The sequence below is a fragment of the Cynocephalus volans genome, chromosome 8 (genome assembly GCF_027409185.1).
Source record: "Cynocephalus volans isolate mCynVol1 chromosome 8, mCynVol1.pri, whole genome shotgun sequence".
Lineage (NCBI taxonomy): Eukaryota > Metazoa > Chordata > Mammalia > Dermoptera > Cynocephalidae > Cynocephalus > Cynocephalus volans.
The window spans coordinates 140,275,909-140,301,493 of NC_084467.1; the positions used below are offsets into that span (position 1 = coordinate 140,275,909).

Below are 25,585 nucleotides of genomic sequence, written 5' to 3' on the forward strand. Positions count from 1 at the left end.
GTCCAGCTTAGTGCCTGGAACATAGTCAGTTATCCATAAATGGTAAAAAATAAAATAAAAAGATATTTTCTTCTTTTTCCATAATATTTAAAATTTCGGCAGTAATACTCAAGGGAAATGAAAATATATGTCCGCACAAAAACTTGTCTGTGAGTGTTCACAGCAGCATTTTTTATAATAATTGAAGAGTGAAAACACCCAAATGTCCATTAACTGATAAGTGGACAACAAAATGTGGTATATCCATACAATGGAATATTATTTAGGCATAAAAAGAAGTGAAATACTGATACATGCTATAACATGGATGAATCTTGAGAACATTATGCTGTCTGAGAGAAACCAGGAATGAAAGGCCACAAATGTATGATTCCATTTATATGAAAGGTACAGAATAGGCAAATCCAGAGGGACAGAGAAGGTATATGTGGTACTTGTGGGAGGTGTACACTTAAACTCATTCCATGGTGCCCGCATTACTTTTTTCCAATTCTATCAATATTAGACTGGTTGAGAGAATTATTGCTCAACCTGTGCGTGTTTGTCCTCCCTGTCTCATCAGAAATGCTTTCTGTGTTTGCGAAAGCAGGGAAGTGATATGATTGCTATTCTACCAGCCATATCTGAAACATTTAATTACTGAACTATGTGCCCTGAGCATGTGTAGATGGATGGGCCTTCGCTGTTAAGAGCTGAAATAATGTGATCTTTGTGTTGGGTCCGTGGTTTCTAGAGAGAACCTGCCAGTTTGGAATATTTTCATGGCATTTCACCCTAAAAGTTTTTGTAGGTTATAAATAGACTTTTAATCTCTACAACCCTGATAGCTGGCTTCTCTTGAAACAATTGGAAAATGTAGCATTTCTGGGCACACATTCCAGCATGGCAACAATCAGACAGGGCCTGCCTGTGCCCATTCTTAACAGTCCTCTTCTCTCACTGGTGGCTCATCCACGGCCCATGTCACTGCTTCATGTTATCTGTGCTCAGCCTTGTAGGCATTGGGGTTGGAAAAAGTCCCCCTGAAATTGTTCATTCATTCATTCATCAAACCCATGACAAGTGCCTATTTTGTATGGTAAACTCTTTAGGTAGTGGGACAGTCCCTGTTCTCAGGGAAGAGAGGCTGGTAATGCAGAAAGAAATAGTTAATTATAATACCTGAGCAAGTGCAATGCTCTAAGTAGGAGCAGGGTATTGACGAATCATTACAGGTATGGTGTGTCTAATCTAACCTGAGGCATTAGGAGTTTGGAGAGGTTCAGGGCTCCTGGAGAAAGTCTTCCTGGGTCCTGCTGTGTCCTCTTTAGTATCGAGCTTCCGTTCTTGACCAGGGAGGAACATTTAACTGGTAACTGTACGTCTTCAGAGCATATCCACAAAATAAAGATCTTAATGGAATTGGAAAATCTGGTAAGAACGAGAAAAGGGGAAATTAAAAGTGGGTGAAAAAGAAGTGGGAAGAAGAATGTGCAAGGGACGGAGGGGAAAAAAACAGGGAAAAAAGGTACTTAGACAAATGAGAAACATATTTGTCTTGTCTCAGACACTGCTGTTGATATTTTCATAGAATGCCAAGGGTTTTAACTCCAAGGAAAATTATGCTGAAGTAAACCTAAGCAAAGCTTACAGGAGATTGATGAATCTTCCCACTTTCCTTGTTTTGTTTCCTGCTCGGACATTTACATCCGTTCATTCTGAGGTGATCATATTGGTCATGTTGATTAATACCCTTGACAAGGTAGAGAAGTCCTACCAATTTGACAGGTGCTTCCCGGGCTTCCTCTCTCTGCGGGGCAAGCGTGGTGAGGGAGACTGTGTTTGGGGGGTCAGAAGGCCTGAAGGAAAAGTCCAGGCTCCAACACCTACTGTATCAGTCTGTTTCTGTTGCTTATAACAGAAGTACCTGAAATTGAGTCATTTGTAGAGAAACAATATTACATACAGTTTCAGAGGCTAGGAAGCCCAAAGTCCAGGGAACATATCTGACGAGGGCCTTGTTGGTGATGACTCTACACAGCAATGCAGGGTCTCACATGGCAGGTGGCGGAGCAAGAGAGAGCTTCTCGTGTGCTCTGCTTTTAAAGCCATCAGAACCACAGGCATGACCACCATTAAACCATCAGTAGATGAATCCACTCACTAGGGCATAGTCCTCACAACCTAAGCACCTCTTCAAGGCCCCATCTTTCAATTACCATAGTAGGATTTCCCAACCTCTTAACACTGTCACAGTGGGGCTCAAGCTTCAGTGAGTTTGGGGGGGACATCCAATCCATAGCACGTACCATATGCATGACTTGAGCAAGTCATAACCTTTCATCCTCGGCCTTCTTTTACATAACAGGGGAAATAAAAATAATGCCTAACTTAGCTTAGAATGGGATAGTGCATGACATAAAAGTTGAGAGGTTCTTAACACAAAGAGAAGAAAAATAAAGCTGAGAATTGAAAGTATCAAGAAATGGCTCCTTTGTCATATGTTTAATTAAGTTCATCTCAATTTTAATAAGACGGTAATAGGCTTTTGAATGAACTGTGAACTGGTCCATCGGTGAATTTTACCATTAGGGAAAAATCCTGCCCTTTAGGAATGAAATTGGCTGGTTGCTTGCATTTCCAGAATCAAATATTTCTTTCTACATCACTTACCCAGGCTTCAGGTATGTCATGTCTATGATTGTTTCTGGGATGAAACGGGGCATACTGAGGAGAGATGTTGAGGGAGTATAAACATTTATTTTGGTGGTTTCACGAGAAGTGAATTTTTCTGATTTCTTTGTTCATTAGGAAGAATTGCAACTAGCTGACTTGGTAGGACCTAGAGAAAGGCGTTTGTTGGGAGAAATTTCCAGCCTCCCAATCCACATCTGTGTCCTTAAACCACATCTATATCTAGTTTCCACCTGGTAGATGGGTTCCAGATCTTTAGCTAGAACTCCACCTGGTAACCAGGAAGCGGGAACCCGTTGGTATACTCTGCCTAGTGGTTGAGCATCTCTCCTTTGGCAGATCTGCTGCTGGTGAGGCTTTCCCTGAGAACAGACACAGAAGTCATGGGACTTGACGACGTGACCTTCCTTTAAAATGAACTTTACTACTTGCTTCCACAAGTGGAATTTTATTTTTAGGTGGAGCTCTTTATTTTGGACACCAATAAGTCCTCCTTGATGGATAAAAACAAGAGGCACTTAAGAGGGTAGTTTGGTGTTCAAAGCCTTGAGTTGGAAAATCCACTTTTGCCAACTCACTAGTCGTGGTGATAATTATCCAGATGGTGACTAACTTTGATATTCATTCCATCATCTTTCCCTTGAGCCTCTGGAGAACGAATTTTGCAGGTTCTCAGACAGCAAAGATCAATTGCTGCCCAAAGTTACCATCTTCTTGCCCCACTGATTGCAGTCCTGTTGTTCTATAGTGTCAGAGATCTAGACTTTCCAGGGTGCAGGGAAGCTGAGAACATTCCTTGAGGTTTAGCCTGAACGGGAGTGATCGTGAGTCCCATGTTCTCAATATCTGTGTTCCATCTGCTGAGAGATTCAGTTTGTATCTTTAATATGGTTCCAGTGGCCCCACACTCACCCATGTGAGTTTAGCCCTAACAACCTCAGCAGGACTTGTAAAAATAAACGAGCCAGTTCTAATTATTTCAAGTTGGCTATGAGTTTAAGAGCCAAGTCTTCAGAATGAAAACTGACCTCTGGGACACAGAGAAATGTCAGTGTATTTAGGCATTGCCAGATAAATCTCAATTTTTTTTTTTTTTTTTTTTTTTTTTTTTGGTCCACAGCTAAGCAGTAAGCTATGTCATCCTATGGACATGTTTATTTATTGTTCTGCTCTATGTGCTTCCACGCAACGGTGACAATGCATTTTTTAACTCAGAACTTCATTGGCCAACGAGATCCCTGCACATGCTGTTGATCACATTTCCAGTATGTGTTTACCTTTGTCTTAATTTGCTTTTGAATGCAAGACTCATGGGCCTTTGCTAACTTGCACAACTAGATAAGAGGATAAAGGGGAAATAGGAACTAGAAGCAGAATCAGAAGGAAAGCACATGGGCAGTGTTAGGGTGAGAAATGGCCACACTTTCTTCCGAGGCCACGGTGGATATTGCACCAGTTTCTACCAGCTCTTCCATTTCAGTTACTAGCTCTAAAGAAAGCAAGCAAGAATTGATGGCCAGAGAGGGGACCAACTATGAGCACTGAAGTTGTATCAGGGCTAAAGCCCCTCTAAAGGAGGAAGAGGAAGACCTCTTAGTGGTTGGAAGGTACTGGTGCTCTTTAGAGGTGAAGGTAAGTCATTGTCCCAACATGACCTTCAAAGAAAAGTAAATATAGCTCAAAAGCTGAGCTCTTCTTATACTCTTAGCCTGAACCAGAGAGACTGGAAAGAGAGAGGGAGCGGAGTTAAGTGTGAATCCACCGTGGTTGGGAGAACTGAGCAAGGGTGGAATGGTCTTCACCTCCCAGGAGCAGGGTCTCCCAGCCAGCGCATGTGCCTTAGTCTGTCTGAGCCGCTATAACAAAACACTTTCGCCTGGGTAGTTTATAAGCAATAGAAATTTGTTTCTCACAGATTTAGAGGCTGGGAAGTCCGAGATCAAAGTGCCAGCAGACTTGGTGTCTGGTAACAGCTTGGTCTTCACTCCATAGATGGAGCCTTGTTACTGCGTCCTCAAATAGCAGAAGGGACCTGAGCGGGTAGGGCACTGCCTTGAACCTCTTTATAAGGTCACTGATCCCATCCTTGAAAGCTCCACCCTCAGACTTAATCACCTCCTAAAGGCCCCACCTCTTAATACTGTCATATTGACGATTAAGTTTCAAGATATGAGTTTTGGGGAGAGTCATCCAGACCACAGCACCATGCCTGTGTTTTCAGAAAGAGTGATTTTCCGGTTTGATTAGTGACTAAATCACTTGCAGGTCACCTCTCCCAGTGTCCAGCTGTCTGTTCACATCATTTGTTTTCTTCAGGGAATCCATTAGCTATAGGTCTTTTACCTTTCTGGGCGCCTTTCCTGGTCTGATTGGAAAAAGGACAGACCCAAGACTCATGTTCCACCAAGACTGGAAGGAGCTTTCAGGCTTGACAGAAGGGCCAGGGTGCCCCAGCTTCTCCGAAGGGGTTCACACATTCTGGGTTCTCGGTTTCCTAGCACGATGGAAAAATCCACCTCAGCTGTAGAGGTTTTTCTGTGCAGTTAGTTGCTTGTGGAATCTTGTGCAGGACAAGCACCTCCCTGTTGCATTGTTATACAGGGCTCTGAAAATAGAGCTCTTAACACGAGCCTCATGTTTCCTCCAGAGAGCTTGCATCTGGGCCTTTGCTGTCTCTCTCTCCAACCCTCTGAACAGCCCAGAGCCCACATGTTTTCGTTATTATGTATTCAAACGGAAACACATGTTTGTCAGAAGGATTAAAAGGCAGCAGTTAGAAGTGGATTTCTGTGTGTTTGCCCTTTGCAAGGGGAAAGGAGCGATCAGGCAGTTTCGTCTTCAGTGGGGGGTGCCAGCCTCCTGCAGTGGGCTGGGGGGGCCGCTGCACTCTTCTTCCTCTGGGGCAGGTGCAGGAGAGATGGTCTTGCACATCAGAGACCGGTGGGGATGCGCCTCCCTCCCCCCACAGCTGGAGGATTTGTTCATTTCCTCGGGAGCCTGAGAACAAAAGGAATCTTAGCAACTCGGCCTAGTAACTGTGTAGAAATTTGTTTAACTCAATAAAGAGAGTATTTTAGTCTGTGCTTCTCTAGTTAATTAGACAAGTATCTCTGCAAACTCCAAGCAGCTAATTTGTAAGGATGTTTGTCAGAAGTGGATGCTTAGGCAAGTTTTGGAGCTGCTTAATCTGTATACCCGGAAAATGTGCCTCGTACAATAAGACACACTTTGTCAGAAGGATTAGGAGAATTTTAAGTCCTGTCGAAGAAACAACAATGAAGGAAAGAAGTAGATGCTATGTAAGTTCTCCTACACTATTTCTAAAAAATGTAGGAGTAATATAGAATTCTCGTAACTTTTAGCTGACATTGTAGTCAAGGTGGTTTTTTTGTTTCGTTTATATTTACTCTTACTTGTAATACATGAGTGAAGAATATGGTGCCTTAAGTCTGATTCTCAGTTTCAGGAATTGCTCTATGTGTGCTTCAGAACTATCATGGGGTCAGTGGTTTGCCTCTCAGTGCTCTTTATGGCTATTACTGGATGTTGGTGGCTTGTGGCTGTGTGTCACAATGGATGTGATTTTCGCTGACATGCTGTGCTGCTCTGCACAATCGCAAGCCCGATGGAGCCTGTGGCCCTCTTTCACGCTGCTTTCCGGACCACTTTCCCACCTCCTGGAGTTGCTCAGTGCTCCTTTTTACCCTTTCTTTGTCCTAAGGTGCTCCCTGTCAGCTTCATACATCACCTCTCTCTCGCCAGGTATCGGAATGGCCAGGTGGGCCTGTGGGTCTCCCTCCCTCCTAGACCTTGTTGTGAAGAGAGAAGCTGGTTCTCATCCAATTTCAGGAAGAGACTTGAAAGTAGATCCATTTGGTTATTGTTATCCCCTCTAGTTTTTGAATAATGTTTTTAATAAGGCTAGTTTTAATTCAAATACCTATTTTACAAAATAAGATCTTCAAATATTAGTCACACACCTCTATCCCCTATTTTTCTGTACCTTATGACTTAAGTTACAGTGTCAAGTTACTTGCTGTTGGACAGAAGTTTGTTCTCTGTCTATGTGGATTTCCACTTTGCTTTGTTTAACAATTTATTTTTTTCTCTTGAACATTCCTGAACATTTTCTCCCTTAAAGATTTAATTGTTACTTTTGGAGCAGCAGTGATGTCCAAAACTTTATGTAAGAAGAACAAAAGCGAAGATGGCGGCTGCGGCGGCGGCCGTGGCGGGGACGGGGCGCGAAGGCAGCGGCGCGGTTCCCCGGCAGGAGCGGAGCCGGCCCGGGGCTGGGCCGGCGCCGAACGCAGCGAAGGCCGGAGCAGGATGGAGCCAGGTGAGGAGCTGGAGGAAGAGGACTCTCCAGGCGGCCGTGAGGATGGCTTCACTGCTGAGCGAGCATCTGGCTGCGGAGGCCATGGCAGCCGACATGGACCCTTGGCTGGTGTTTGATGCCCGCACCACGCCTGCCACTGAGCTGGATTCCTGGTTGGCCAAGTACCCACCATCCCAAGTTACTCGCTATGGGGACCCGGGTTCACCCAACTCTGAGCCTGTGGGCTGGATCGCAGCCTATGGGCAGGGTTACATCCCCAACTCGGGCGACGTGCAGGGTCTGCAGGCAGCCTGGGAGGCTCTGCAGACCAGTGGGCGGCCCATCACACCAGGTACCCTGCGCCAACTGGCCATCACTCACCACGTGCTCTCGGGCAAGTGGCTAATGCACCTGGCACCTGGCTTCAAGCTGGACCACGCCTGGGCTGGCATTGCCCGGGCCGTGGTTGAGGGCCGGCTTTAGGTGGCCAAGGTGAGCCCCCGGGCCAAAGAGGGTGGGCGCCAGGTCATCAGTGTTTACACGGATGACTTCACGGACCGCTTAGGTGTACTGGAGGCAGATTCAGCCATCCGTAAGCAGGCATTGCTTACGTACAAGCCTGATGTCTACACCTACCTGGGCATCTACCGGGCCAACCGCTGGCATCTCTGCCCCACTCTCTATGAGAGCCGTTTCCAGCTGGGGGGCAGTGCCCGTGGCTCCCGTGTGCTGGACCGCGCCAACAATGTGGAACTGACCTAGTGAGACCAAGTGGGGGAGATCATCCTCTGCTCGTGCCCCCCGCCCCCTTACTGGGGATGGATCCTCCTGTCTTTCTCCTCCTTGTCCCAGGAAGGCAAGTCCCCCAGCTTTGAGGACTAGGTCACTTGGGAACCGCCTGCGTCTTTGATGTCCTTGAACTTTTGCCCTCTATTTAGGGCTGACTCAAGCCCCCACAGGCTGGGGGCTCTGGCTCGCTGAGGGCCGGGCCCTCCGCCTCCCTCTTCAGTGCTGCTCCCCTCCACTGCCCAGGACCACAGGTCGGGTACAGACACCCAAGAGGAGAAGGAGCGCCTTCCTTGGCCACCCTCATCCCCAGCTCTACCTCCCCATTTCCTGCATTCTCCCCTTCTTTCCTCCCTCCCTCAAGGGAGAAAACTTAGTGCTTCCAGTTCCTCTCCTTGGAGCCTCAATAGTCCAGGGGGCAGGGGCCATGCAGGCCTGAGCATGCATTTTGTGGGGACATAGTTGTGCCCACACATCTCCTGGCAGAGAGGGGATGCCAGAGTCATGGACTTGGGGCCTGCCACTCCTGCCACCTCACACAACCTGCACCACCTTCCTCCCTTCCTGAGCTACCTTGACATGTGCCTGCTCCTGGTATTTCAATAAAACCCAGCTTGGGTCTGTGTCTTGAAAAAAAAAAAGAAGAAGAAGAAGAACAAAAGCCGTTATGGATTGGGTTGAATAAAATCCCATTTGCTGACAATGCCAGATATGGAGGAAGTACTGCTGTTCATGTCTCTTCATTTACTCCTGTCAAGGCCAAGTTCGTGCTCTCAGGGGTCCCTGCTGCTGATAATCTCAGCAGCTTTCCCTCCCTGAAGGAACAGCTGAATTGCCAATAAAATCTAAGCATTTTTACTCTTTTAAGGGTCTCAAACACCTCTATCTTCCCATAACTCTTTCCTTCCTTCCTTCCTTCCTTCCTTCCTTTTTTAGTTTCTTTCATTTAATGCTGAACTTGTGCAAGCAAGTTGCAAACATCATGACAGTTCAGCCCTCTCTAAATATTTCAGGTTATTCTCCTAAGAGCAAAACATTCTCCTACATAACCTCCACGCCATTACCACCTTCAAGAAGTTTAATGTTGGTACAATATTTTCTAACACAGAGTTGAGACTCAAATTTTCCCAGTAGTTCTAACAATGGCCTCTAGACCAGGATCAAAGGAAAGACCACGCATTATATTTAGTCATCGTTTAATCTAGGATGGTTCCTTCAACATTTTTTGTCTTCATGTTATTGACATTTTTCAGTAGTTTGCCAGTTGTTTTATGATTTGTCTAATAATTTGGATTTGTCTGGTCCTTTTCTCTTGATTATATTCAAGTTAAACATTTTTGGCAAGAATACTGCATAATTAATATTGTGTTCTCAGGGTATCACATCAGAAAATACTTTATGTCATTTTATCAATTTGGTGATTGGTGATGTTAAGTTTGATAGCTTGGTTAAGATGGTGTCTGCCAGACTTTGTTGCAAGGTCTTTGTTGCAATTAATAAGTAATCTGTGGGGTGATATTATGAGACTCTAAATATCCTGTTTGCCAAGAACTTTTTACTCAATGGTTTAACAACCATTAATGATTTTGCCTGAATCAGTTCTTATATTAGTGATTCAAAGGTAGTGACTTTTATAAGTCTATCATTCATTTTACATTTATTAGATGTCATTCTTCTGTAAAGAAGTATCTCCCCTTCCCCTACCTTTTTTTGTTTTAATATCACTATGAACTCATAAATTACTTTTATTCAGTGTATGACAGTCCATTATTGTTTACCCTTTTTGATGCTCAAATTGACTCCTATTTGGCCAATGAGAGCCCCTTCAAGCTGGCTTTTGTGTCTCTCTGTTTCCTTCAGTCTTTGAGCACTTCCTTAGTCTCTGGAACAATAGGATGTTTCTGAATAATCTTATGTCTTCCCTACTCCAAACCTGGGATTAGCCATTTCTTCAAAGAGCTCTGGTTCCTTTTATTGGGAAATGGTATTTAGAAACCAAGATCTGGAGCTAGATATGCTTCTTGCCACTGGAGTGTCATTGCTTTAGTGGACAGCATTAGGAAATGCATGGATTTTTATTTTTAATTTTTTTTTGATTTTTTAAAAAAATTAATTTATTTATTAATTTAATTTTTTCTTAAAATTTTATTTTGTCGATATACATTGTGGCTGATTATTGTTGCCCCTCAACAAAACCTCCCTCCTGCCTCCCTCCCACCCCCGCCACCAATGTCCCCTCTGTTTGCTTGTTGTATCAACTTCAAGTAATTGTGGTTGTTATATCTTCTTCCCGCCCAGCCCGTTTGTGTGTGTGTGTGTGTGTGTGTGTGTGTGTGTGTGTGTGTGTGAATTTATATATTAATTTTTAGCTCCCACCAATAAGTGAGAACATGTGGTATTTCTCTTTCTGTACCTGACTTGTTTCACTTAATATAATTCTCTCAAGGTCCATCCATGTTGTTGCAAATGGCAGTATTTTATTCGTTTTTGTAGCTGAGTAGTATTCCATTGTGTAGATGTACCACATTTTCTGTATCCACTCATCTTATGATGGACATTTGGGCTGGTTCCAACTCTTGGCTATTGTAAAGAGTGCTGCGGTGAACATTGGGAAACAGGTATGCCTTCGACTTGATGATTTCCATTCCTCTGGGTATATTCCCAATAGTGGGATAGCTGGGTCCTATGGTAGATCTATCTGCAATTGTTTGAGGAACGTCCATACCATTTTCCATAGAGGCTGCACCATTTTGCAGTCCCACCAACAATGTATGAGAGTTCCTTTTTCTCCGCAACCTTGCCAGCATTTATCGTTCAGGGTCTTTTGGATTTTAGCCATCCTAACTGGGGTGAGATGGTATCTCAGTGTCGTTTTGATTTGCATTTCCCAGATGCTGAGTGATGTTGAGCATTTTTTCATATGTCTGTTGGCCATTTGTATATCTTCCTTAGAGAAATGCCTACTAAGCTCTTTTGCCCATTTTTTAATTGGGTTGCTTGTTTTTTTCTTGTAAAGTTGTTTGAGTTCCTTATATATTCTGGATATTAATCCTTTGTCAGATGTATATTTTGCAAATATTTTCTCCCACTCTGTTGGTTGTCTGTTCACTCTGTTAATTGTTTCTTTTGCTGTGCAGAAGCTTTTTAGTTTGATAGAATCCCATTTGTTTATTTTTCCTTTGGTTGCCCTTGCTTTTGGGGTCGTATTCATGAAGTCTGTGTCCAGTCCTATTTCCAGTCCTATTTCCTGAAGTGTTTCTCCTATGTTTTCTTTAAGAAGTTTTATTGTTTCAGTGTGTATATTTTAATCCTTAATCCATTTTGAGTTGATTTTAGTATACGGTAAGAGGTATGGATCTAGTTTCATTCTCCTGCATATGGATATCCAGTTATCCCAGCACTATTTGTTGAAGAGGTAGTCCCTTCCCCAGTGATAGGCTTGGTGCCTTTGTCAAAGTTCAGATGGCACTAAGTGTGTGGGTTGATTTCTGGATTATCTATTCCATTGATCAGTGTGTCTGTTTTTGTGCCAGTACCATACTGTTTTGGTTATTATAGCTTTGTAGTATAGTTTAAAGTCAGGTAGTGTTATACCTCCAGCTCTATTTTTTTTGCTCAGCATTGCTTTGGCTAGGAAATGCATGGATTTTTAAATATTGAGTTTGTAGCAATACTTCCAATTCCAATGCAACATCACAACGTTCTTCCTCTCCTTACCCCATTTCATATTTGTATATCTTTGATCCTGCTGTGACAACCTTGGTTCTAAAGTGTTCATTTCCACTACTTCACAATACAAAGAGGGACTTCAAAAAGTTCATGGAAAAATAGAATTAAAAAATAATACAATCTTACCATGAGCTTTTATTTATTTATTCTTAATTTTATTTCGTCGATATACAATGTGGTTGATTATTGTTGCCCATTACTGAAACCTCCCTCCCCCCACCCTCTCCCCCCTCCCACCCAACAATGTCCTTTCTGTTTGCTTGTTGTACCAACTTCAAGGAATTGTAGTTGTTATGTCTTCTTCCCCCACCCCCTACCCCCAGTTTTTTTTTTTTTTGTGTGTGTGTGTGTGTGTGTGTGAATTTATTTATTTATTTTTAGCTCCCACCAATAAGTGAGAACATGTGGTATTTCTCTTTCTGTGCCTGACTTGTTTCACTTGAGAAAATTCTCTCAAGGTCCATCCATGTTGTTGCAAATGGCTGTATTTCATTCATTTTTATAGCTGAGTAGTAGTCCATTGTGTAGGTATACCACATTTTCTGTATCCACTCATCTGATGATGGACAATTGGGCTGGTTCCAACTCTTGGCTATTGTAAAGAGTGCTGCAATGAACATGGGGGAACAGGTAGACCTTCGACTTGATGATTTCCATTCCCCTGGGTATATTCCCAACAGTGGGATAGCTGGGTCATATGGCAGATCTATCTGTAACTGTTTGAGGAACCTCCATACCATTTTCCATAGAGGCTGCACCATTTTGCAGTCCCACCAACAATGTATGAGAGTTCCTTTTTCTCCACAACCTCGCCAGCATTTATCATTCAGAGTCTTTTGGATTTTAGCCATCCTAACTGGGGTGAGATGGTATCTCAGTGTGGTTTTGATTTGCATTTCCCGGATGCTCAGTGATGTTGAGCATTTTTCATATGTCTGTTGGCCATTTGTATATCTTCCTTAGAGAAATGCCTACTTAGCTCTTTTGCCCATTTTTTAATTGGGTTGCTTGTTTTTTTCTTGTAAAGTTGTTTGAGTTCCTTGTATATTCTGGATATTAATCCTTTGTCAGATGTATATTTTGCAAATATTTTCTACCACTCTGTTGGTTGTCTTTTAACTCTGTTAATTGTTTCTTTTGCTGTGCAGAAGCTCTTTAGTTTGATATAATCCCATTTGTTTATTTTTCCTTTGGTTGCCCGTGCTTTTGGGGTCGTATTCATGAAGTCTGTGTCCAGTCCTATTTCCTGAAGTGTTTCTCCTGTGTTTTCTTTAAGAAGTTTTATTGTTTCAGGGTGTATGTTTAATTCTTTAATCCATTTTGAGTTGACATTAGTGTATGGCAAAAGGTATGGGTCTAGTTTCATTCTCCTGCATATTGATATCCAGTTCTCCCAGCACCATTTGCTAAAGAGGCACTGTCTTCCCCAGTGTATAGGCTTGGTGCCTTTGTCAAAGATCAGATGGCTGTAGGTGTGTGAGTTGATTTCTGGATTCTCTATTCTATTCCATTGATCAGTGTGTCTGTTTTTATGCCAGTACCATACTGTTTTGGTTATTATAGCTTTGTAGTATAGTTTAAAGTCAGGTAGTGTTATGCCTCCAGCTTTATTTTTTTTGCTCAGCATTGCTTTGGCTATGTGTGGTCTTTTGTTATTCCGTATAAATGTCTGGATAATTCTTTCCATTTCTGAGAAAAATGTCATTGGGATTTTGATGGGGATTGCATTAAATTTGTATATCACTTTGGGTAGTATGGACATTTTCACTATGTTGATTCTTCCAATCCAAAAGCATGGGATATCTTTCCATCTTCTTGTATCCTCTCTAATTTCTCTCAGCAGTGGTTTGTAGTTCTCATTATAGAGATTTTTCACATCCTTGGTTAACTCAAACAAAAACTGCAGGAGTTCACTGCCACACGACCACCCTTACAAGAAATTCTCAAGGGAGTACTGGGTTTGGTTCCTGAAAAATAACTACCACTGCCATAAATACCCATGAAAAATCTAAACCCACTAGTATAATAAAAATGGCATTCATGAAGATAAAACAAACAAACAAAAAGCCTATCTACAACCTAAGGAACCGACAAACACAGAAAACAAACAGTAAATCAGAAAGCAAGGAACAAAAGACTCCTAAGACAACCAAACAACCAATAAAATGCTAGGAATAAATCAACACCTTTCAATAACAACTCTTAATGTAAAATGCTTAAATTCCCTAATCAAAAGACACAGACTGGCTGACTGGGTTAAAAAGGAGGACCCAACTATATGCTGCTTTCAAGAGACCCACCTCACCCATAAAGACTCACATAGACTAAGAGTGAAAGGATGGAAAAAGATTTACCATGCAAACAGAAAAGAAAAATGAGCTGGAGTAGCTATTCTTATATCTGACAAAGTAGACTTTAAACCAAAAACCATAAAAAGAGACAATGAGGGACACTACATAATGATAAAAGGACTGATCCATCAAGAAGACATAACAATCATAGATATGTACGCACCCAATGTTGGAGCAGCCAGGTTTATAAAAAAAACTCTATTAGAACTAAAGAAGGAAATAGACACTAATACTATAATAGCCGGGGACCTGAACACCCCACTGTCAATAATGGACAATTCTTTCATCTAGGCAAAGAATCAGCAGAGAAACACAAGATCTAAACAATAATGTAGACCAATTGGACTTGGCAGATATCTGAAGAACATTCCATCCAACAACTTCAGAATATTCATTCTTCTCATCAGCACATGGATCATTCTCCAGGATAGATCACATATTAGGTCACCAATCAAGTCTCAAAAAATTCAAAAAAAATTAGAATTATCCCATGTATTTTCTCAGACCATAATGGATTAAAACTAGAAATCAATAACAAATGAAATTCTGGAAACTATACAAACACATGGAAATTAAACAGCATTCTACTTAATGACATATGGGTCCAAGAAGAAATCAAGCAGGAAATCAAGAAGTTTATTGAAACTAATGAAAATAATATTACCATGAGCTTTTTAAAGACCCCTCGTACACACAATATAGTTTACGAAGTTTTACAATATAACTACTAACAAAAAAATCCACAGAATGAAATTTAAGATTTTTTTGGAGTTATTTTTGTCCTTAAAAAGTATCCCACTGAGTATGTACAAGTATAGTCAGTGTCCTATGTGCAAAAGTTACTTGGGTTCATTCTTTTTTTTCCACGGGGTTATGTTATCAATTTCATTTGTAATAAGTTCCATTTGTGTCTGTTTGTATTTGACATTAGAATTTTTTCCCTATAATTTTTTGCTTAATTTTAGTTTTTGCACATGTAAAATAATAGTATGTTTTTCAAAAGTCAAAACTATATAAATGAGATACTCAGAAAAGTCTCACCCTCTTCCCTGTATCTTCCATCCCATTCTCACATGCTTACTGTTGGTTACCAATTTCATTAGTTTCTTGTTTATCCTTTCTGTATTTTTTTTTTTTAAAGATGTAGTCCTCCCCCTTTTTTTAAAGGTAGCATCGGATATATTTCTTGCAACTCATTTATTCACTTATCCTGGAAATCACTCCATATTAGCTCACAGAGATTGTTCTTATTGTTTTTTACAGCTGTGCAGCCCAATCAGTGATGTTTATTTAACTGGTCTTTCATGGATGAGCATTTAGGTTGTTTCCAATATTTTGCTATTACAATTAATACCACACTGAATAACGCCGTGCATTTTTAAAAAGTTACGTGGAGACTGACATTCAGGGAAAATTCTGGAAGTGGAATTTTGGGTCAAAAGAAAAATGCAAATGTCATTATGTTAGGTTTATGTCAGTTTACCTTTCGTAGGATTATTCCATTTGGCACTCCACCAGCAATGTATGACAGTGCCCATTTTCAGGAATCCTTTCCAAGAGAGGGTACAGTCTAGCTTTAGAATTTTTGTCAATCTGATAGGTAAGAAACGGTACCTCAATGTAGTTTTAATTTGCTTCTCTTTTATCACAGCTGAATTTGAGCATCTTTTGATATGAGCTATTTTTATCTTTTTCTTGTAAATTGTTTGCTCTCGTCTTTTGCTCACTTTTCTATCAAATTTTTAGCTATTTTTCTCTTTTTCTAAGAATACTTTACTAATTAGGGAAATTAGCCTTGTATAGTCTGCAAATATTTTCTCTCAGTTTGTTTTGTGCCTTTGCTTACAGTGTTTTTTTCTGCCATACAAACTGATAGTTAAATTTTTAAGTAGTCATATTTATGAATCTTTTTTTTTATTGCATCTGGATTTTGAATCATAGTTAGAAATCCTTTTAACTACCCAGATTATAAAGAAATTTAGTCCTGTTTTCTGTAACTGCTTGTATGTTTTTATTTTAGTTTTTCATGTAGACTTCTTATCTTCTTGGAATTATTGCTGTGTGTGGTGTGAGGTATGCATCCAATTTTATCTTTTTTCCAACTAGCTATCCAATTGTCTCAACATCTTTTCTGAAAGTCTCTTCACCCCAATGAGTTGAGGTGCCACCTTTATCATATGCTAATTTCTGTACTTTCTATTCTGTTCCACTGGTCTCCCATCTATCCCTGGGTCATTACCCCATAGTTTTAATTGTAGTGGCTTTATAGTATGTTTTAATATCTGTTTTAGTTTTATTCTGTGTGGTTTTGAAAAATCAGGAATAGGTGTTTATTTTTTTTAAAGTCCTTTTACAAATTTGCAGAGATAATCATATGATTTTTCTTCAGGTCTGTTAATAAGTGAGTTATGTTTATGAATTACCTTTATATTGAACAATCTTAGGTTATGCTATAATATTTTCTTGATAGGATGTTGGATTCCATTTGCAAATACTTTAAAGTTTTTGCAGCATATTCATTAAAAGATATTGGTCTGTAGTTGTGTGTGTGTGTATGCTTGTGTGCATTACTCTTTAAGTTTAAATATGAATATTATGTTTTCATTATTAAAATAACTTAGAACTTTCACTTTCTTTCTCCACTCTAGAGAACAAGCTATGTAACTTTGGAAATATCGAGTGCAAGACTTGGTAGAATTCCTCTGTGAAACCATCTGGGCCTAGTGTTTTTTTTATTTCTTCCGTGAACATTATTCATTTAAGTTTTATATCTCTACTGGAGTCAATTTTGCTAATGTGCAAAATTGCTAATGTGCAGAAAAACATCCACAGTTTTTCTAGGAAATCTTCCCTTTTATCCACTTTTCAAATTTATGAGGATAATTCAAAAAGTTCATGGAAATATTCATATTCTCTTTCAATTCTATTTTTTCATGAACTTTTTTGAAGTACCCTCATATTTTTCATTGAGCAGTTGCTTATGTTTAAAAAAATTTTTCTTTCAAATCGACCATATTCCTCCCCACTTGTCATTTCTCATTTCTTATGTTTGTGTTGTCTTGAGTAGGTGTCTTAACTGGTGCTTGTCTTTTGTTGGTTTTTCTCAAAGAAGTAGCATTTCAGATTGTTTATAGTTCACTCTTTTTCTGTTTTATACCTCATGACTTTCTGCCTTTATCTGTACTATGAATTTCCTGCTTTGCTACTCTTTTTCTAGCTTTTTGAGTAGGAATTTAACTCATTTATTTTTATCAATTTGAACATTGAAACTATAATGTTTTTTCTGATCACTGCTTTAATTATATCCCAAAATTCTGATAGGCAGTGTTTTTACTATTAATTTTTAGAAGTTCTAAAATTGGTTTGTATTTCTAAGAGAATTTTTTTTCTTTTTTTTGTCTTTTTTTTTCGTGACCAGTGAGTGCACCGGCCATTCCCATATAGGATCCGAACCCGCAGCGGGAGCGTCGCCGCGCTCCCAGCGCCGCACTCTCCCGAGTGTGCCACGGGCTTGGCCCTCTAAGAGAATTTTTAATGGAATTTTTTGTTTTTTATTATTAATTCTAGTTTAGCACTGTGACCAGAAAATGTTGTTTATATTATTTCAATTTTATGGAGGATTTCTTTGTGATGTAGTTGTTGGTCAATGTTAGTAAATGTTCCCCATAAACGTAAGAAGAACTTATAGTCTCTATTATTATGTTGTACAGATATTCTGTGTATTTACTTTTTTCCTCACTCATGCTATCTTCAACTGGAAGTTGTACGTTATCATTTCTTATGATGTTTCTGTTTTTCTTTGCAGTTTTTATACTTTCTACTGTATCAGGGATCAGCAAACTACAGCCTGAAGACCAGCTGCCTGTTTCTGTAAATAGAGTTTTATTCAAACACAGCAATGCTCATCCATTTACATATTGTTTATGGCTGCTTTATTACTACAATGGCAGCATCAAGTAGTTGCCACAGAGAGTGTATGGCCTCAAGCTTAAAATATTTACTATCTACATCTTAAAGAACAAGTTTGCCAACCCCTGTACTATATGAAGGTGCATAGATATTTATACCTACTCTATCTTTGATGTGAATTGCATCTTTTAGTACTATAAAGTCTCCTTCTTTGTAATTTTTAATATTTTGGGGCCTGAATTCTACCTTATTTGATGTCAGCATTATAACCCCTGTTTTCTTTCCTTTTTTTTTTTTTTACTTCATTGGTTTATCTCTTCAGTTTTAGGTGTTCTGGATAACTTTGATTTGCACATGTATCTCATATACAGCATGGAGTTGGGTTTTGCTTTGTGATAAAATTTGAAAATATTTTAATAAGTGAGTTAAGCCCTGTTAGAAGTGGAATCATTTTTTAAGCTTTCAGTGTAGAATAGAAACAAGTTTTACATACGATATTTGAAGGCTTCTGAAGATAATGTATTTTGTATAAACCCAAAATAGGTAGGTGAAGATACCTTAGATTTCAAGTTTTATATTGGGAATTATTATTGTGGTTTCACCCTCTTATATATATGATTAAATCAGCACTGACTAGATATTTTGTTGTGACCTAAAAATTGACTTGAAACGAACATGAAACTGAATTGCTGCTTAAATTGAAGGTAAATGTTAGTAGAATTTACATCTTAGATAACTAAAAAGTAAAACAAATGGGAAAATTTTCAAAAAGACTCATTAACTGACTCTAGGTTAATTCATTTCTTGCTTATACTGTTTTTGTGTTTTCATATGTTTATTAATACAATCGTTATGAATTCTACAATTGGCTAAACCCTGTTTATGCAACTCATGATATAAAGATGATTTTAAGCAGCATCACTCACTTCAGAAATTCATTGTCTAGTTTGGACCGTGAAGACATTATTGCCACGCATACAATTTTTTGCCAGAACTGATCATTCTCCTTTCAGTTAGAATGGGTTCCTTTGGATTTCCCCCCCTTTCTTTGGATGACATAACTAAAGTATACTGTGTTTTCTCTCATGCAGGGCAGCCACTGATCACAATGTGGATAATACGACTGAAATACTCAGGGAGTGGTTAAAAAATGTACAGAGACTCTATCACTATGTGGAGTGGAGGCCTATGGATGAACCAGAGTGAGTAACAAGAGTGAATTTTGTAAACTCCTTATTTACCCTTCCTTCTTAACCACTTCTGCAGCCCTTCAGGCTTTCAGTCTTGGAGACACGTGACGTTTCATTGTCTTTCATCTCTGTACTTAAGTGCGTTACCAACACCTGCCACGTTTTCCTTTCACAGATCTTCATAGTTCCTTCCTCCCCGGCTGCCAGCCAAGTTCAGTTTTTTGTTAGTTCATAAATAAATTACCACAGCAGTATATATGTAAATGTTATTATTTATTCTTATTTTGAGTATAAACCTTTTATACTTGAGGGATCATAGTGAAAAGTTTGCAAACCTTGCTTCTTTTATTTATCATGTCTTGGTCATTATTATATAAAAATAGTTAAGGAGCTTTGTTTTTTTAACTGGAAAGTATACATTGTATGGCTATATCATAATTATTTAATCAGTCCTCTACTGATGGATATGTAGGTTATTTCCAATTGTAACCATAGCAACTTCTTTCTTTAAAAAATTTTTTTTATTGAATCAAAATTGATTATACATATTTTTGGGGTTCAACATTGAGATATGTTGATCAAATAAATATTAGTAGCATATATATTATTACACATCGTAGTTATTCCTTATGCCCCTTGTTTAAAATCTCCCCCTCCCCCTCTCATTCCCCCCTCCCCCCTCTAATTACCTTAGATTTCTTCTCTCCTTCTGAAAGAGTAGTGGTTACTCTGTTGATCTGTTGCCTAGATGATCTGTCCAATGCTGAGAGGTGTGATCAGGTCCCCCAATATTATCACAGAGCAGATGCTGCTTCTGTCACTCTGAAATGGGCTTTGTGGAGAGAGACATCCTCTTCTTTTCTTTATCTCCACTGGTGACTCTCCTTGTGTCAATGCACTCCAGTGGCTGGCGGACCATCTGCATGGTGGTTGTGGCATCTAGCTGCTTTCGCGGCAGCCGTGGTTATTGTGGTGGCTGTGGTGGGCCACCCACATGGAGGTGATGTTTTTGGCATGCTCCTTGGTGCTGGCAGTGTGCCTTGTTGTGGGGAGTGTCTGGTCCCTGGCTCCACACCCCAGGTCCCCAGGTGGGTCCCCAGGCACTGGCGTGGTGTGTCTATTTGTGGGAGGGGAGCCTGGTCCCTGGCTACAGTCCCCAGGTGGGCCCCAAGGTGCTGATGTGGTGTGCTTGGTTGTGGGAGGGGGGGCGTCCAGTCCTCTTCTCCATGCTTTAGGTCCCTGGGCGGGCCGTGTGGTGCTGGTGCAGTGTGCGTGGTAGTGGGAGGGGGATCCGGTCCCCTTCTCCATGCCTCGGGTCCCTGGGCAGGTCCTGAGGCACTGGCGAGGTGTGCCTGGTTTTGGGCAGGGGTTTTGGTCCCCAGCTGCATGCCCTGGGCCCCTGGGCAGGCCCCAAGGTGCCGGTGGTGTGAGTGGCTGTGGGCAGGGGTCCTTTCCTTGGCTCCATGCCTCATGTCCCCTGGTGGGCCCCAAAGAACTAATGGTGTGCCTGGGCTGGAACGAATTTTTTGTCCTTTGCTTACTTCTAAAACGGGGAAACTTCCTGTGGGAACCAGTACTTGAGCTGTGTGGTTGAGTTAAATTGTTGCTTTGCTGCTGTTTCCCTAGGGAAGGCTTTTCGTGCAGCTCAGGGTTTTATGGGTGACCTTACAGGTACTTCAGGCTCTCCAGAGACTTGGTGCACCTGGGTTGTATAGAAACTCTGATCTGGGCCCGAGTTTTCTCATCAAACTGCACCCCATGCAATTCTGCATTCCCGACCAGTCTCCTCTGAGTGGTCCTGTGCTGATTAGGGGGCGGATTGGCTGTCCTTGCTGTGTCCCAGTGTTCTCCCGGTGGGCCCGTCTTCCCTGCTACCCACACTCCAAACTCTTCGCATGGGATGGGCCCTGTGCTGGTCTCTTGCGTTGACTCACCAGCCTCTGAATGGCTCCCCTTTTTTAGCTGTTCTGACTTTTCGCTCCTGCGTGGGTCCACAGGAACCCTATTAGTGATCTTGCTGTCCTGGGGGCCACCAAGGCCCTCTTTTCCCCTTCCACCTCCAAGTAACTCCATCTGAAGGGCACAGCTGCAGCTTCTGCTGGCTCTTGCTCCATGCACTCAGCAGCTCCAGCGTTAAAACAGCTGCGGCCCAAAACTCTCGGAGCAGCTTTTTCTTTCTCTCTTCATGGTTTCTCCCACCTTCATGAACTCCATAGGTCTCTCCTCCTCTTCCCCTGAGCTGCAGTGGCACTAGCTTGGCTGATGTTACATTTTTTCATTGTAAATTGGTTGATTTGTTGGACAGAGTGATTCTCGGGACCATCTATTCCACCATCTTGACCAGAAACTCAACCATAGCAACTTCTTAGTTGGCTCTATTTCCAAGTCATCCTACATACCATACTGTGAAATCAATGTACCTAAAATACAAATGAAATAGTTTCATTCCTCTATTAAAAGGACTCCAATGGCTCTCCAGTACCTACAGACCAAAGTTCAAATACCTGACACTTTTATTTAAAAGATTCCATTAACTGAGCATCCATATTTTCTGCTTCTTCCCAAAAGAAAATCTGCTTCATCCAGAATGTCCTTATATTTTCAGCACTCGAACTGTTGCCCATGCAGTTCCTGGAAGGCCCTTTTCTTCTTTGTAACCAGCTCTTTTCCCAAATCATACCCACTACAGAAAGCTATTCCTCGTCGTTCCAGGTATAAAGGTCTACCTTCCTCTCAACAATTGTAGCGCTTATTTTCTACATCATTCTTTTTGATACAACAATATGCTTAAGTAACATTATTAGTCAACTGTGCAATTTATGCATATTTCTAAATAAATGACAGGTTCTCTGGCAGGGGCTAGAGTATACAAACACTTTATATTTCCCCCCAGTGCTGTATTATTGGCAGGCACTAAATTAATACTTGTTGGATGAACAAATGAGTGAATAAGAACAAGTATAAATGTAATGTATTTAATGCTTACTATTGTTTTTTTTTTTTTTTTTTTTTAAATAAAGAGAAATGTATGTGGAAAGAAGAAACACAGACCATTTACAAAGGGGGCAATATAATAAGAAAGTAAACATTATTGTACCTGGCCCTTTCCCCACCCCTGCCTCACCAACCTGAAAAACTCAGCCCTTGTTATTGAAAACATAAGATACAGCTATAATGTGGATACTTTGGTACCTTACCTCTGCCTGATAAATTCAGTATCAAAATGTTTTGTTTAGTTTTTAGAACAAAGATTGAAGAACTAATCTTCAAAACTATTTTAAATAGTCACGTCACAAAAATTTGGGGGTTTATCCAGTGCATCCTGAATAGCTTAAATTTTTAAAAAGAAAGATTTTTATGGATACTTTTGTATGTATATTTCTGTCATTTTTCATGAGTGAATTTAGAAGGAAAAAAATAACAATAACTAAAAATGGCATTCCAAGGTTTTAGGAAAAAAAACTGATTTTCTAAGAGCTAAGTTGAGTGTTTTGGCATATACCAAATTTGAGATAAAAACAATGTATCAAAACTAGTAAGAAAAATAATTTTCCAGTATTGCAATTACATAAACTCTTAGTTTTTTTTTTTTTTTTTAAATAACCATTTTAAAAGTGGAATATATTGAAGCATTTTTTCATATAAATTCCAGTACTTCTGACTTTGGTTATGGTAGTCTATAACTTGAGTAGAACAGAGAAAGAGAACTTTCTCTTTCTCCTAAATCCATCACTATAGTCTTAAACATCCACATGCAGTGTTTTCACATCCACATGCAGGTTTCTATTTTCACATATCCATCCATCTAGCCATTTGATTTTCAAAACAACAATTATATAAGTCATTCTGCCTTTGTATTAATGTTCTTAAGCTGAACTGCTACATAAATTTTTAAGTTTATAAAGAATTTCTCTATATAGCAATTGCACTGAGGTGGGTTGAGGTGTGTGTTAACCAATTAGCAGAACCAAATGAGAAGAAGCCTCATGTATAGTATATAAAATGAGAAGTTAAAAAGAAAAAAATTTAAGACTCAGTGTTTAGCAGGAGGAAACTATACAATTATTTTATCCCCAAAGGAATGCCAGTTCTTAACAAAATAAAGACAACAAAAAGTTCACTACGAACTTTTAACCTAAAGGTGAAGAACATACAGTTAGCCAATAACAGCAAACAGTTCATGCAACTATGTAAGTAAGAGAGGAAAGCAATATTGCACTGAAGGGGGAACCCTGGAGGGCTAATCCACCTCTTTCACTGACTCAAAGTAACCAGCCATTTCCTGTATGCATTGGCAAACCTGGCTTGCTCTATATTCCCGCAAGTGGACAACACTTGATCAATGAACCTGTGCTCCATTTCTAGGCCTAGGGAGTCTGGAGCTGGGGTCCGGTTCATGCGTTTGGTTTCCTGGGAATAGCCTTGCTTGCTAGAGTCATTCAGTCCATCCACCTCCATTGCCTGAGACAGTTGGGGGCTTGCTGGAATGAAGTGCAAGTCATTCAAAGTCCCCCCAGGGCTGTCTCCAGGTGTCAACTGGGTCATGCTATGAGGAAACCTACCATTTAAGTGATGCTGAAGGTAGAAAACATGCCGCCGATGACACCAAAGAGTTTCGTGTCCTGGGTAGGAATCAATAAGGTCAGTGCTGAATTCAATTTCTTCTTCTAGAAGATGGGGAAGATTTATCCTTGGTTTCTCTGTCGAAGCTGCTGCTACTTCATCTTTTGGAGGAACTAGGGCAGGCTCACTTTTCAAAGGGTTTTGCTCCAATACAGAACTGTCTATCACAGTTTGGCTAATCAAAGACTTTTTAACAAAAACTGGCGGTAGTGAAATCCACTGTGGTCTGAAACATGCATGGATGCCCAGTGTTTAGTAGAAGATAGTTCATCAAGAAGAATCTGTGAATCCATGTTTCTGGACTCTTCGGAAACTTAGTTAAGGCCAGTTTTCCCAGATGTAAGTCCTTAATTGGATTTAAAGTGCCAGCAAGGATCAGCTCTTTCCTTCCTAAAAGTCTCCTTTGCTGATTCTTCCTCATCTGGCAAACGCTAGAACAGTGCTCACGTTCCATGCAGTGGTAAAGTCTGGGTTTAGAAGCAGCAGGGTGCATGTGACATCAACAACTCATCTCCGTTCAGCCACTGCTTTCTCGTTCTGTACAAAAGGAGCTTGTTGTGGACATATGGTAAAAGGAACTTGACACACCAGCTCTCCACACCAAGTTTGTTTTCAGCCAGGACTATGGGACTCCGGTTATACCGAGCTTCAGGACATGGGATCAGGCCAATTTCATCTATGTGCGGGTTCCTCCTGAAGGCGTTGGTGATGTCCTTCACCACCCGCTGCACCAGCACCGCCACCTCCTCGCTCGTCTCGGCCGTGTTGGCGGCGGCCGCGGCGGCTCGGGCGCGCCTCCGGGAGGGCCGAGCCGCCGGCGGGAGTTCCGCGGGGAGCGCGCGCGTGTGCGCCGGTTGGGCCGCGCCCCCGCCGCCGCCTAATGCTTACTATTGTAAATGTTTCCGAGACTCCTATAACTCCACATTAAGAAATTACAGAACTACCATGAATGAGTTGCCAGAATTTCTGCCCAGGATAAGTAATTTATTGAAAGCCAAATCTGCACTATAATAATGATAAATGACATCCCAGAACACATTTCTATTCCTCTAGTCTCTCTCTCTAAATGTAATAGTGCAAGCATGTGGTCTTTGTATAAGAAAAATTTAGCAATGAAGTTTGAACACTGTAAAAGATTTTAAACACCCCTTGGGAGTTCCTTATAATGGAATTCGGCCAATTAAAATGGCACAGAAAGATTTCGTGCCTTGCATCCTGGTAACGTTCTCTGTACCCAGGTTTTGACTAAATATATTATATGCCAAGGTCGGTGTGAAAAATAATAAGGAAGGCCTTTCTCTCTTTTTTGGCAGGATATTTAGAAAAACAGAAATTCCACTGATTTTTGTTGAAGCAATAATTGGAGAAGGCATTCCAGAGAATTCCTGTACATAGTTTTATCAACCTTATTTGTATAGTTAAAGACTCGTTGTTTTGGTGATTTTTCATTCACTAAAACAAACACATTGCCAATGCAGGTACGAGAACTTCAAGGGGTGGCCAGTTTCGGGCTACTGTGACAGCACCAGTGAGTGACCATACCAGCTGGGGGCTTTCAGAAGGGTTCTGGAGGATGGACCGACCCACTTGCCTTTGTGGGCATGCAGGGGTCCGGGCCTGGCTGTGTTGTGGATGTTGCTGTAGATACCAGTGACGTTATGTATCTGCCCCATGGCCTCGCTTTACCTGAGATAGGTCAACGGGTTAGGCTGTATGGAATTACTTACTGAGATTCTACGGAGTAAGTCAAATCTTTGTTCTTCCTGGGAGACTTGTATTTTTACATATGACCTTTCCAAATTTATCTGATGGCGGGATGTATAAAAAAGTGTCTAGGGACATGAGCTTTCAGGCTAAACTTCCTGAATTCAAATCTTGATTGTATAACACAGGGTGAATGACTTAACTGCTCCACACCAATATTCTCATCTGTAAAAGGGGGAGAACAGTAGTACTTACCTCATAGGGATCTTGTTAGAACCCATTAAAATATTTCCTGTAAAGAT

At 40.8% G+C, this 25,585-nt stretch overlaps 1 protein-coding gene and 2 pseudogenes across 1 annotated transcript in view; 2 read left to right on the plus strand and 1 right to left on the minus strand.

Annotated features, from left to right (window-relative positions):
• The window catches only part of LOC134384026 (procollagen galactosyltransferase 2-like), a 235,169-nt gene that overhangs the window by 42,591 nt on the left and 166,993 nt on the right, over positions 1-25,585 (plus strand). Inside the window, 1 exon segment of the mRNA XM_063105641.1 lies at positions 18,858-18,968. Coding sequence (XP_062961711.1) covers positions 18,858-18,968 — 111 coding nt within the window.
• On the plus strand, positions 6,881-8,363 carry LOC134384846 (UPF0696 protein C11orf68-like; annotated as a pseudogene).
• LOC134384027 (protein prenyltransferase alpha subunit repeat-containing protein 1-like) lies at positions 23,211-23,992 on the minus strand (annotated as a pseudogene).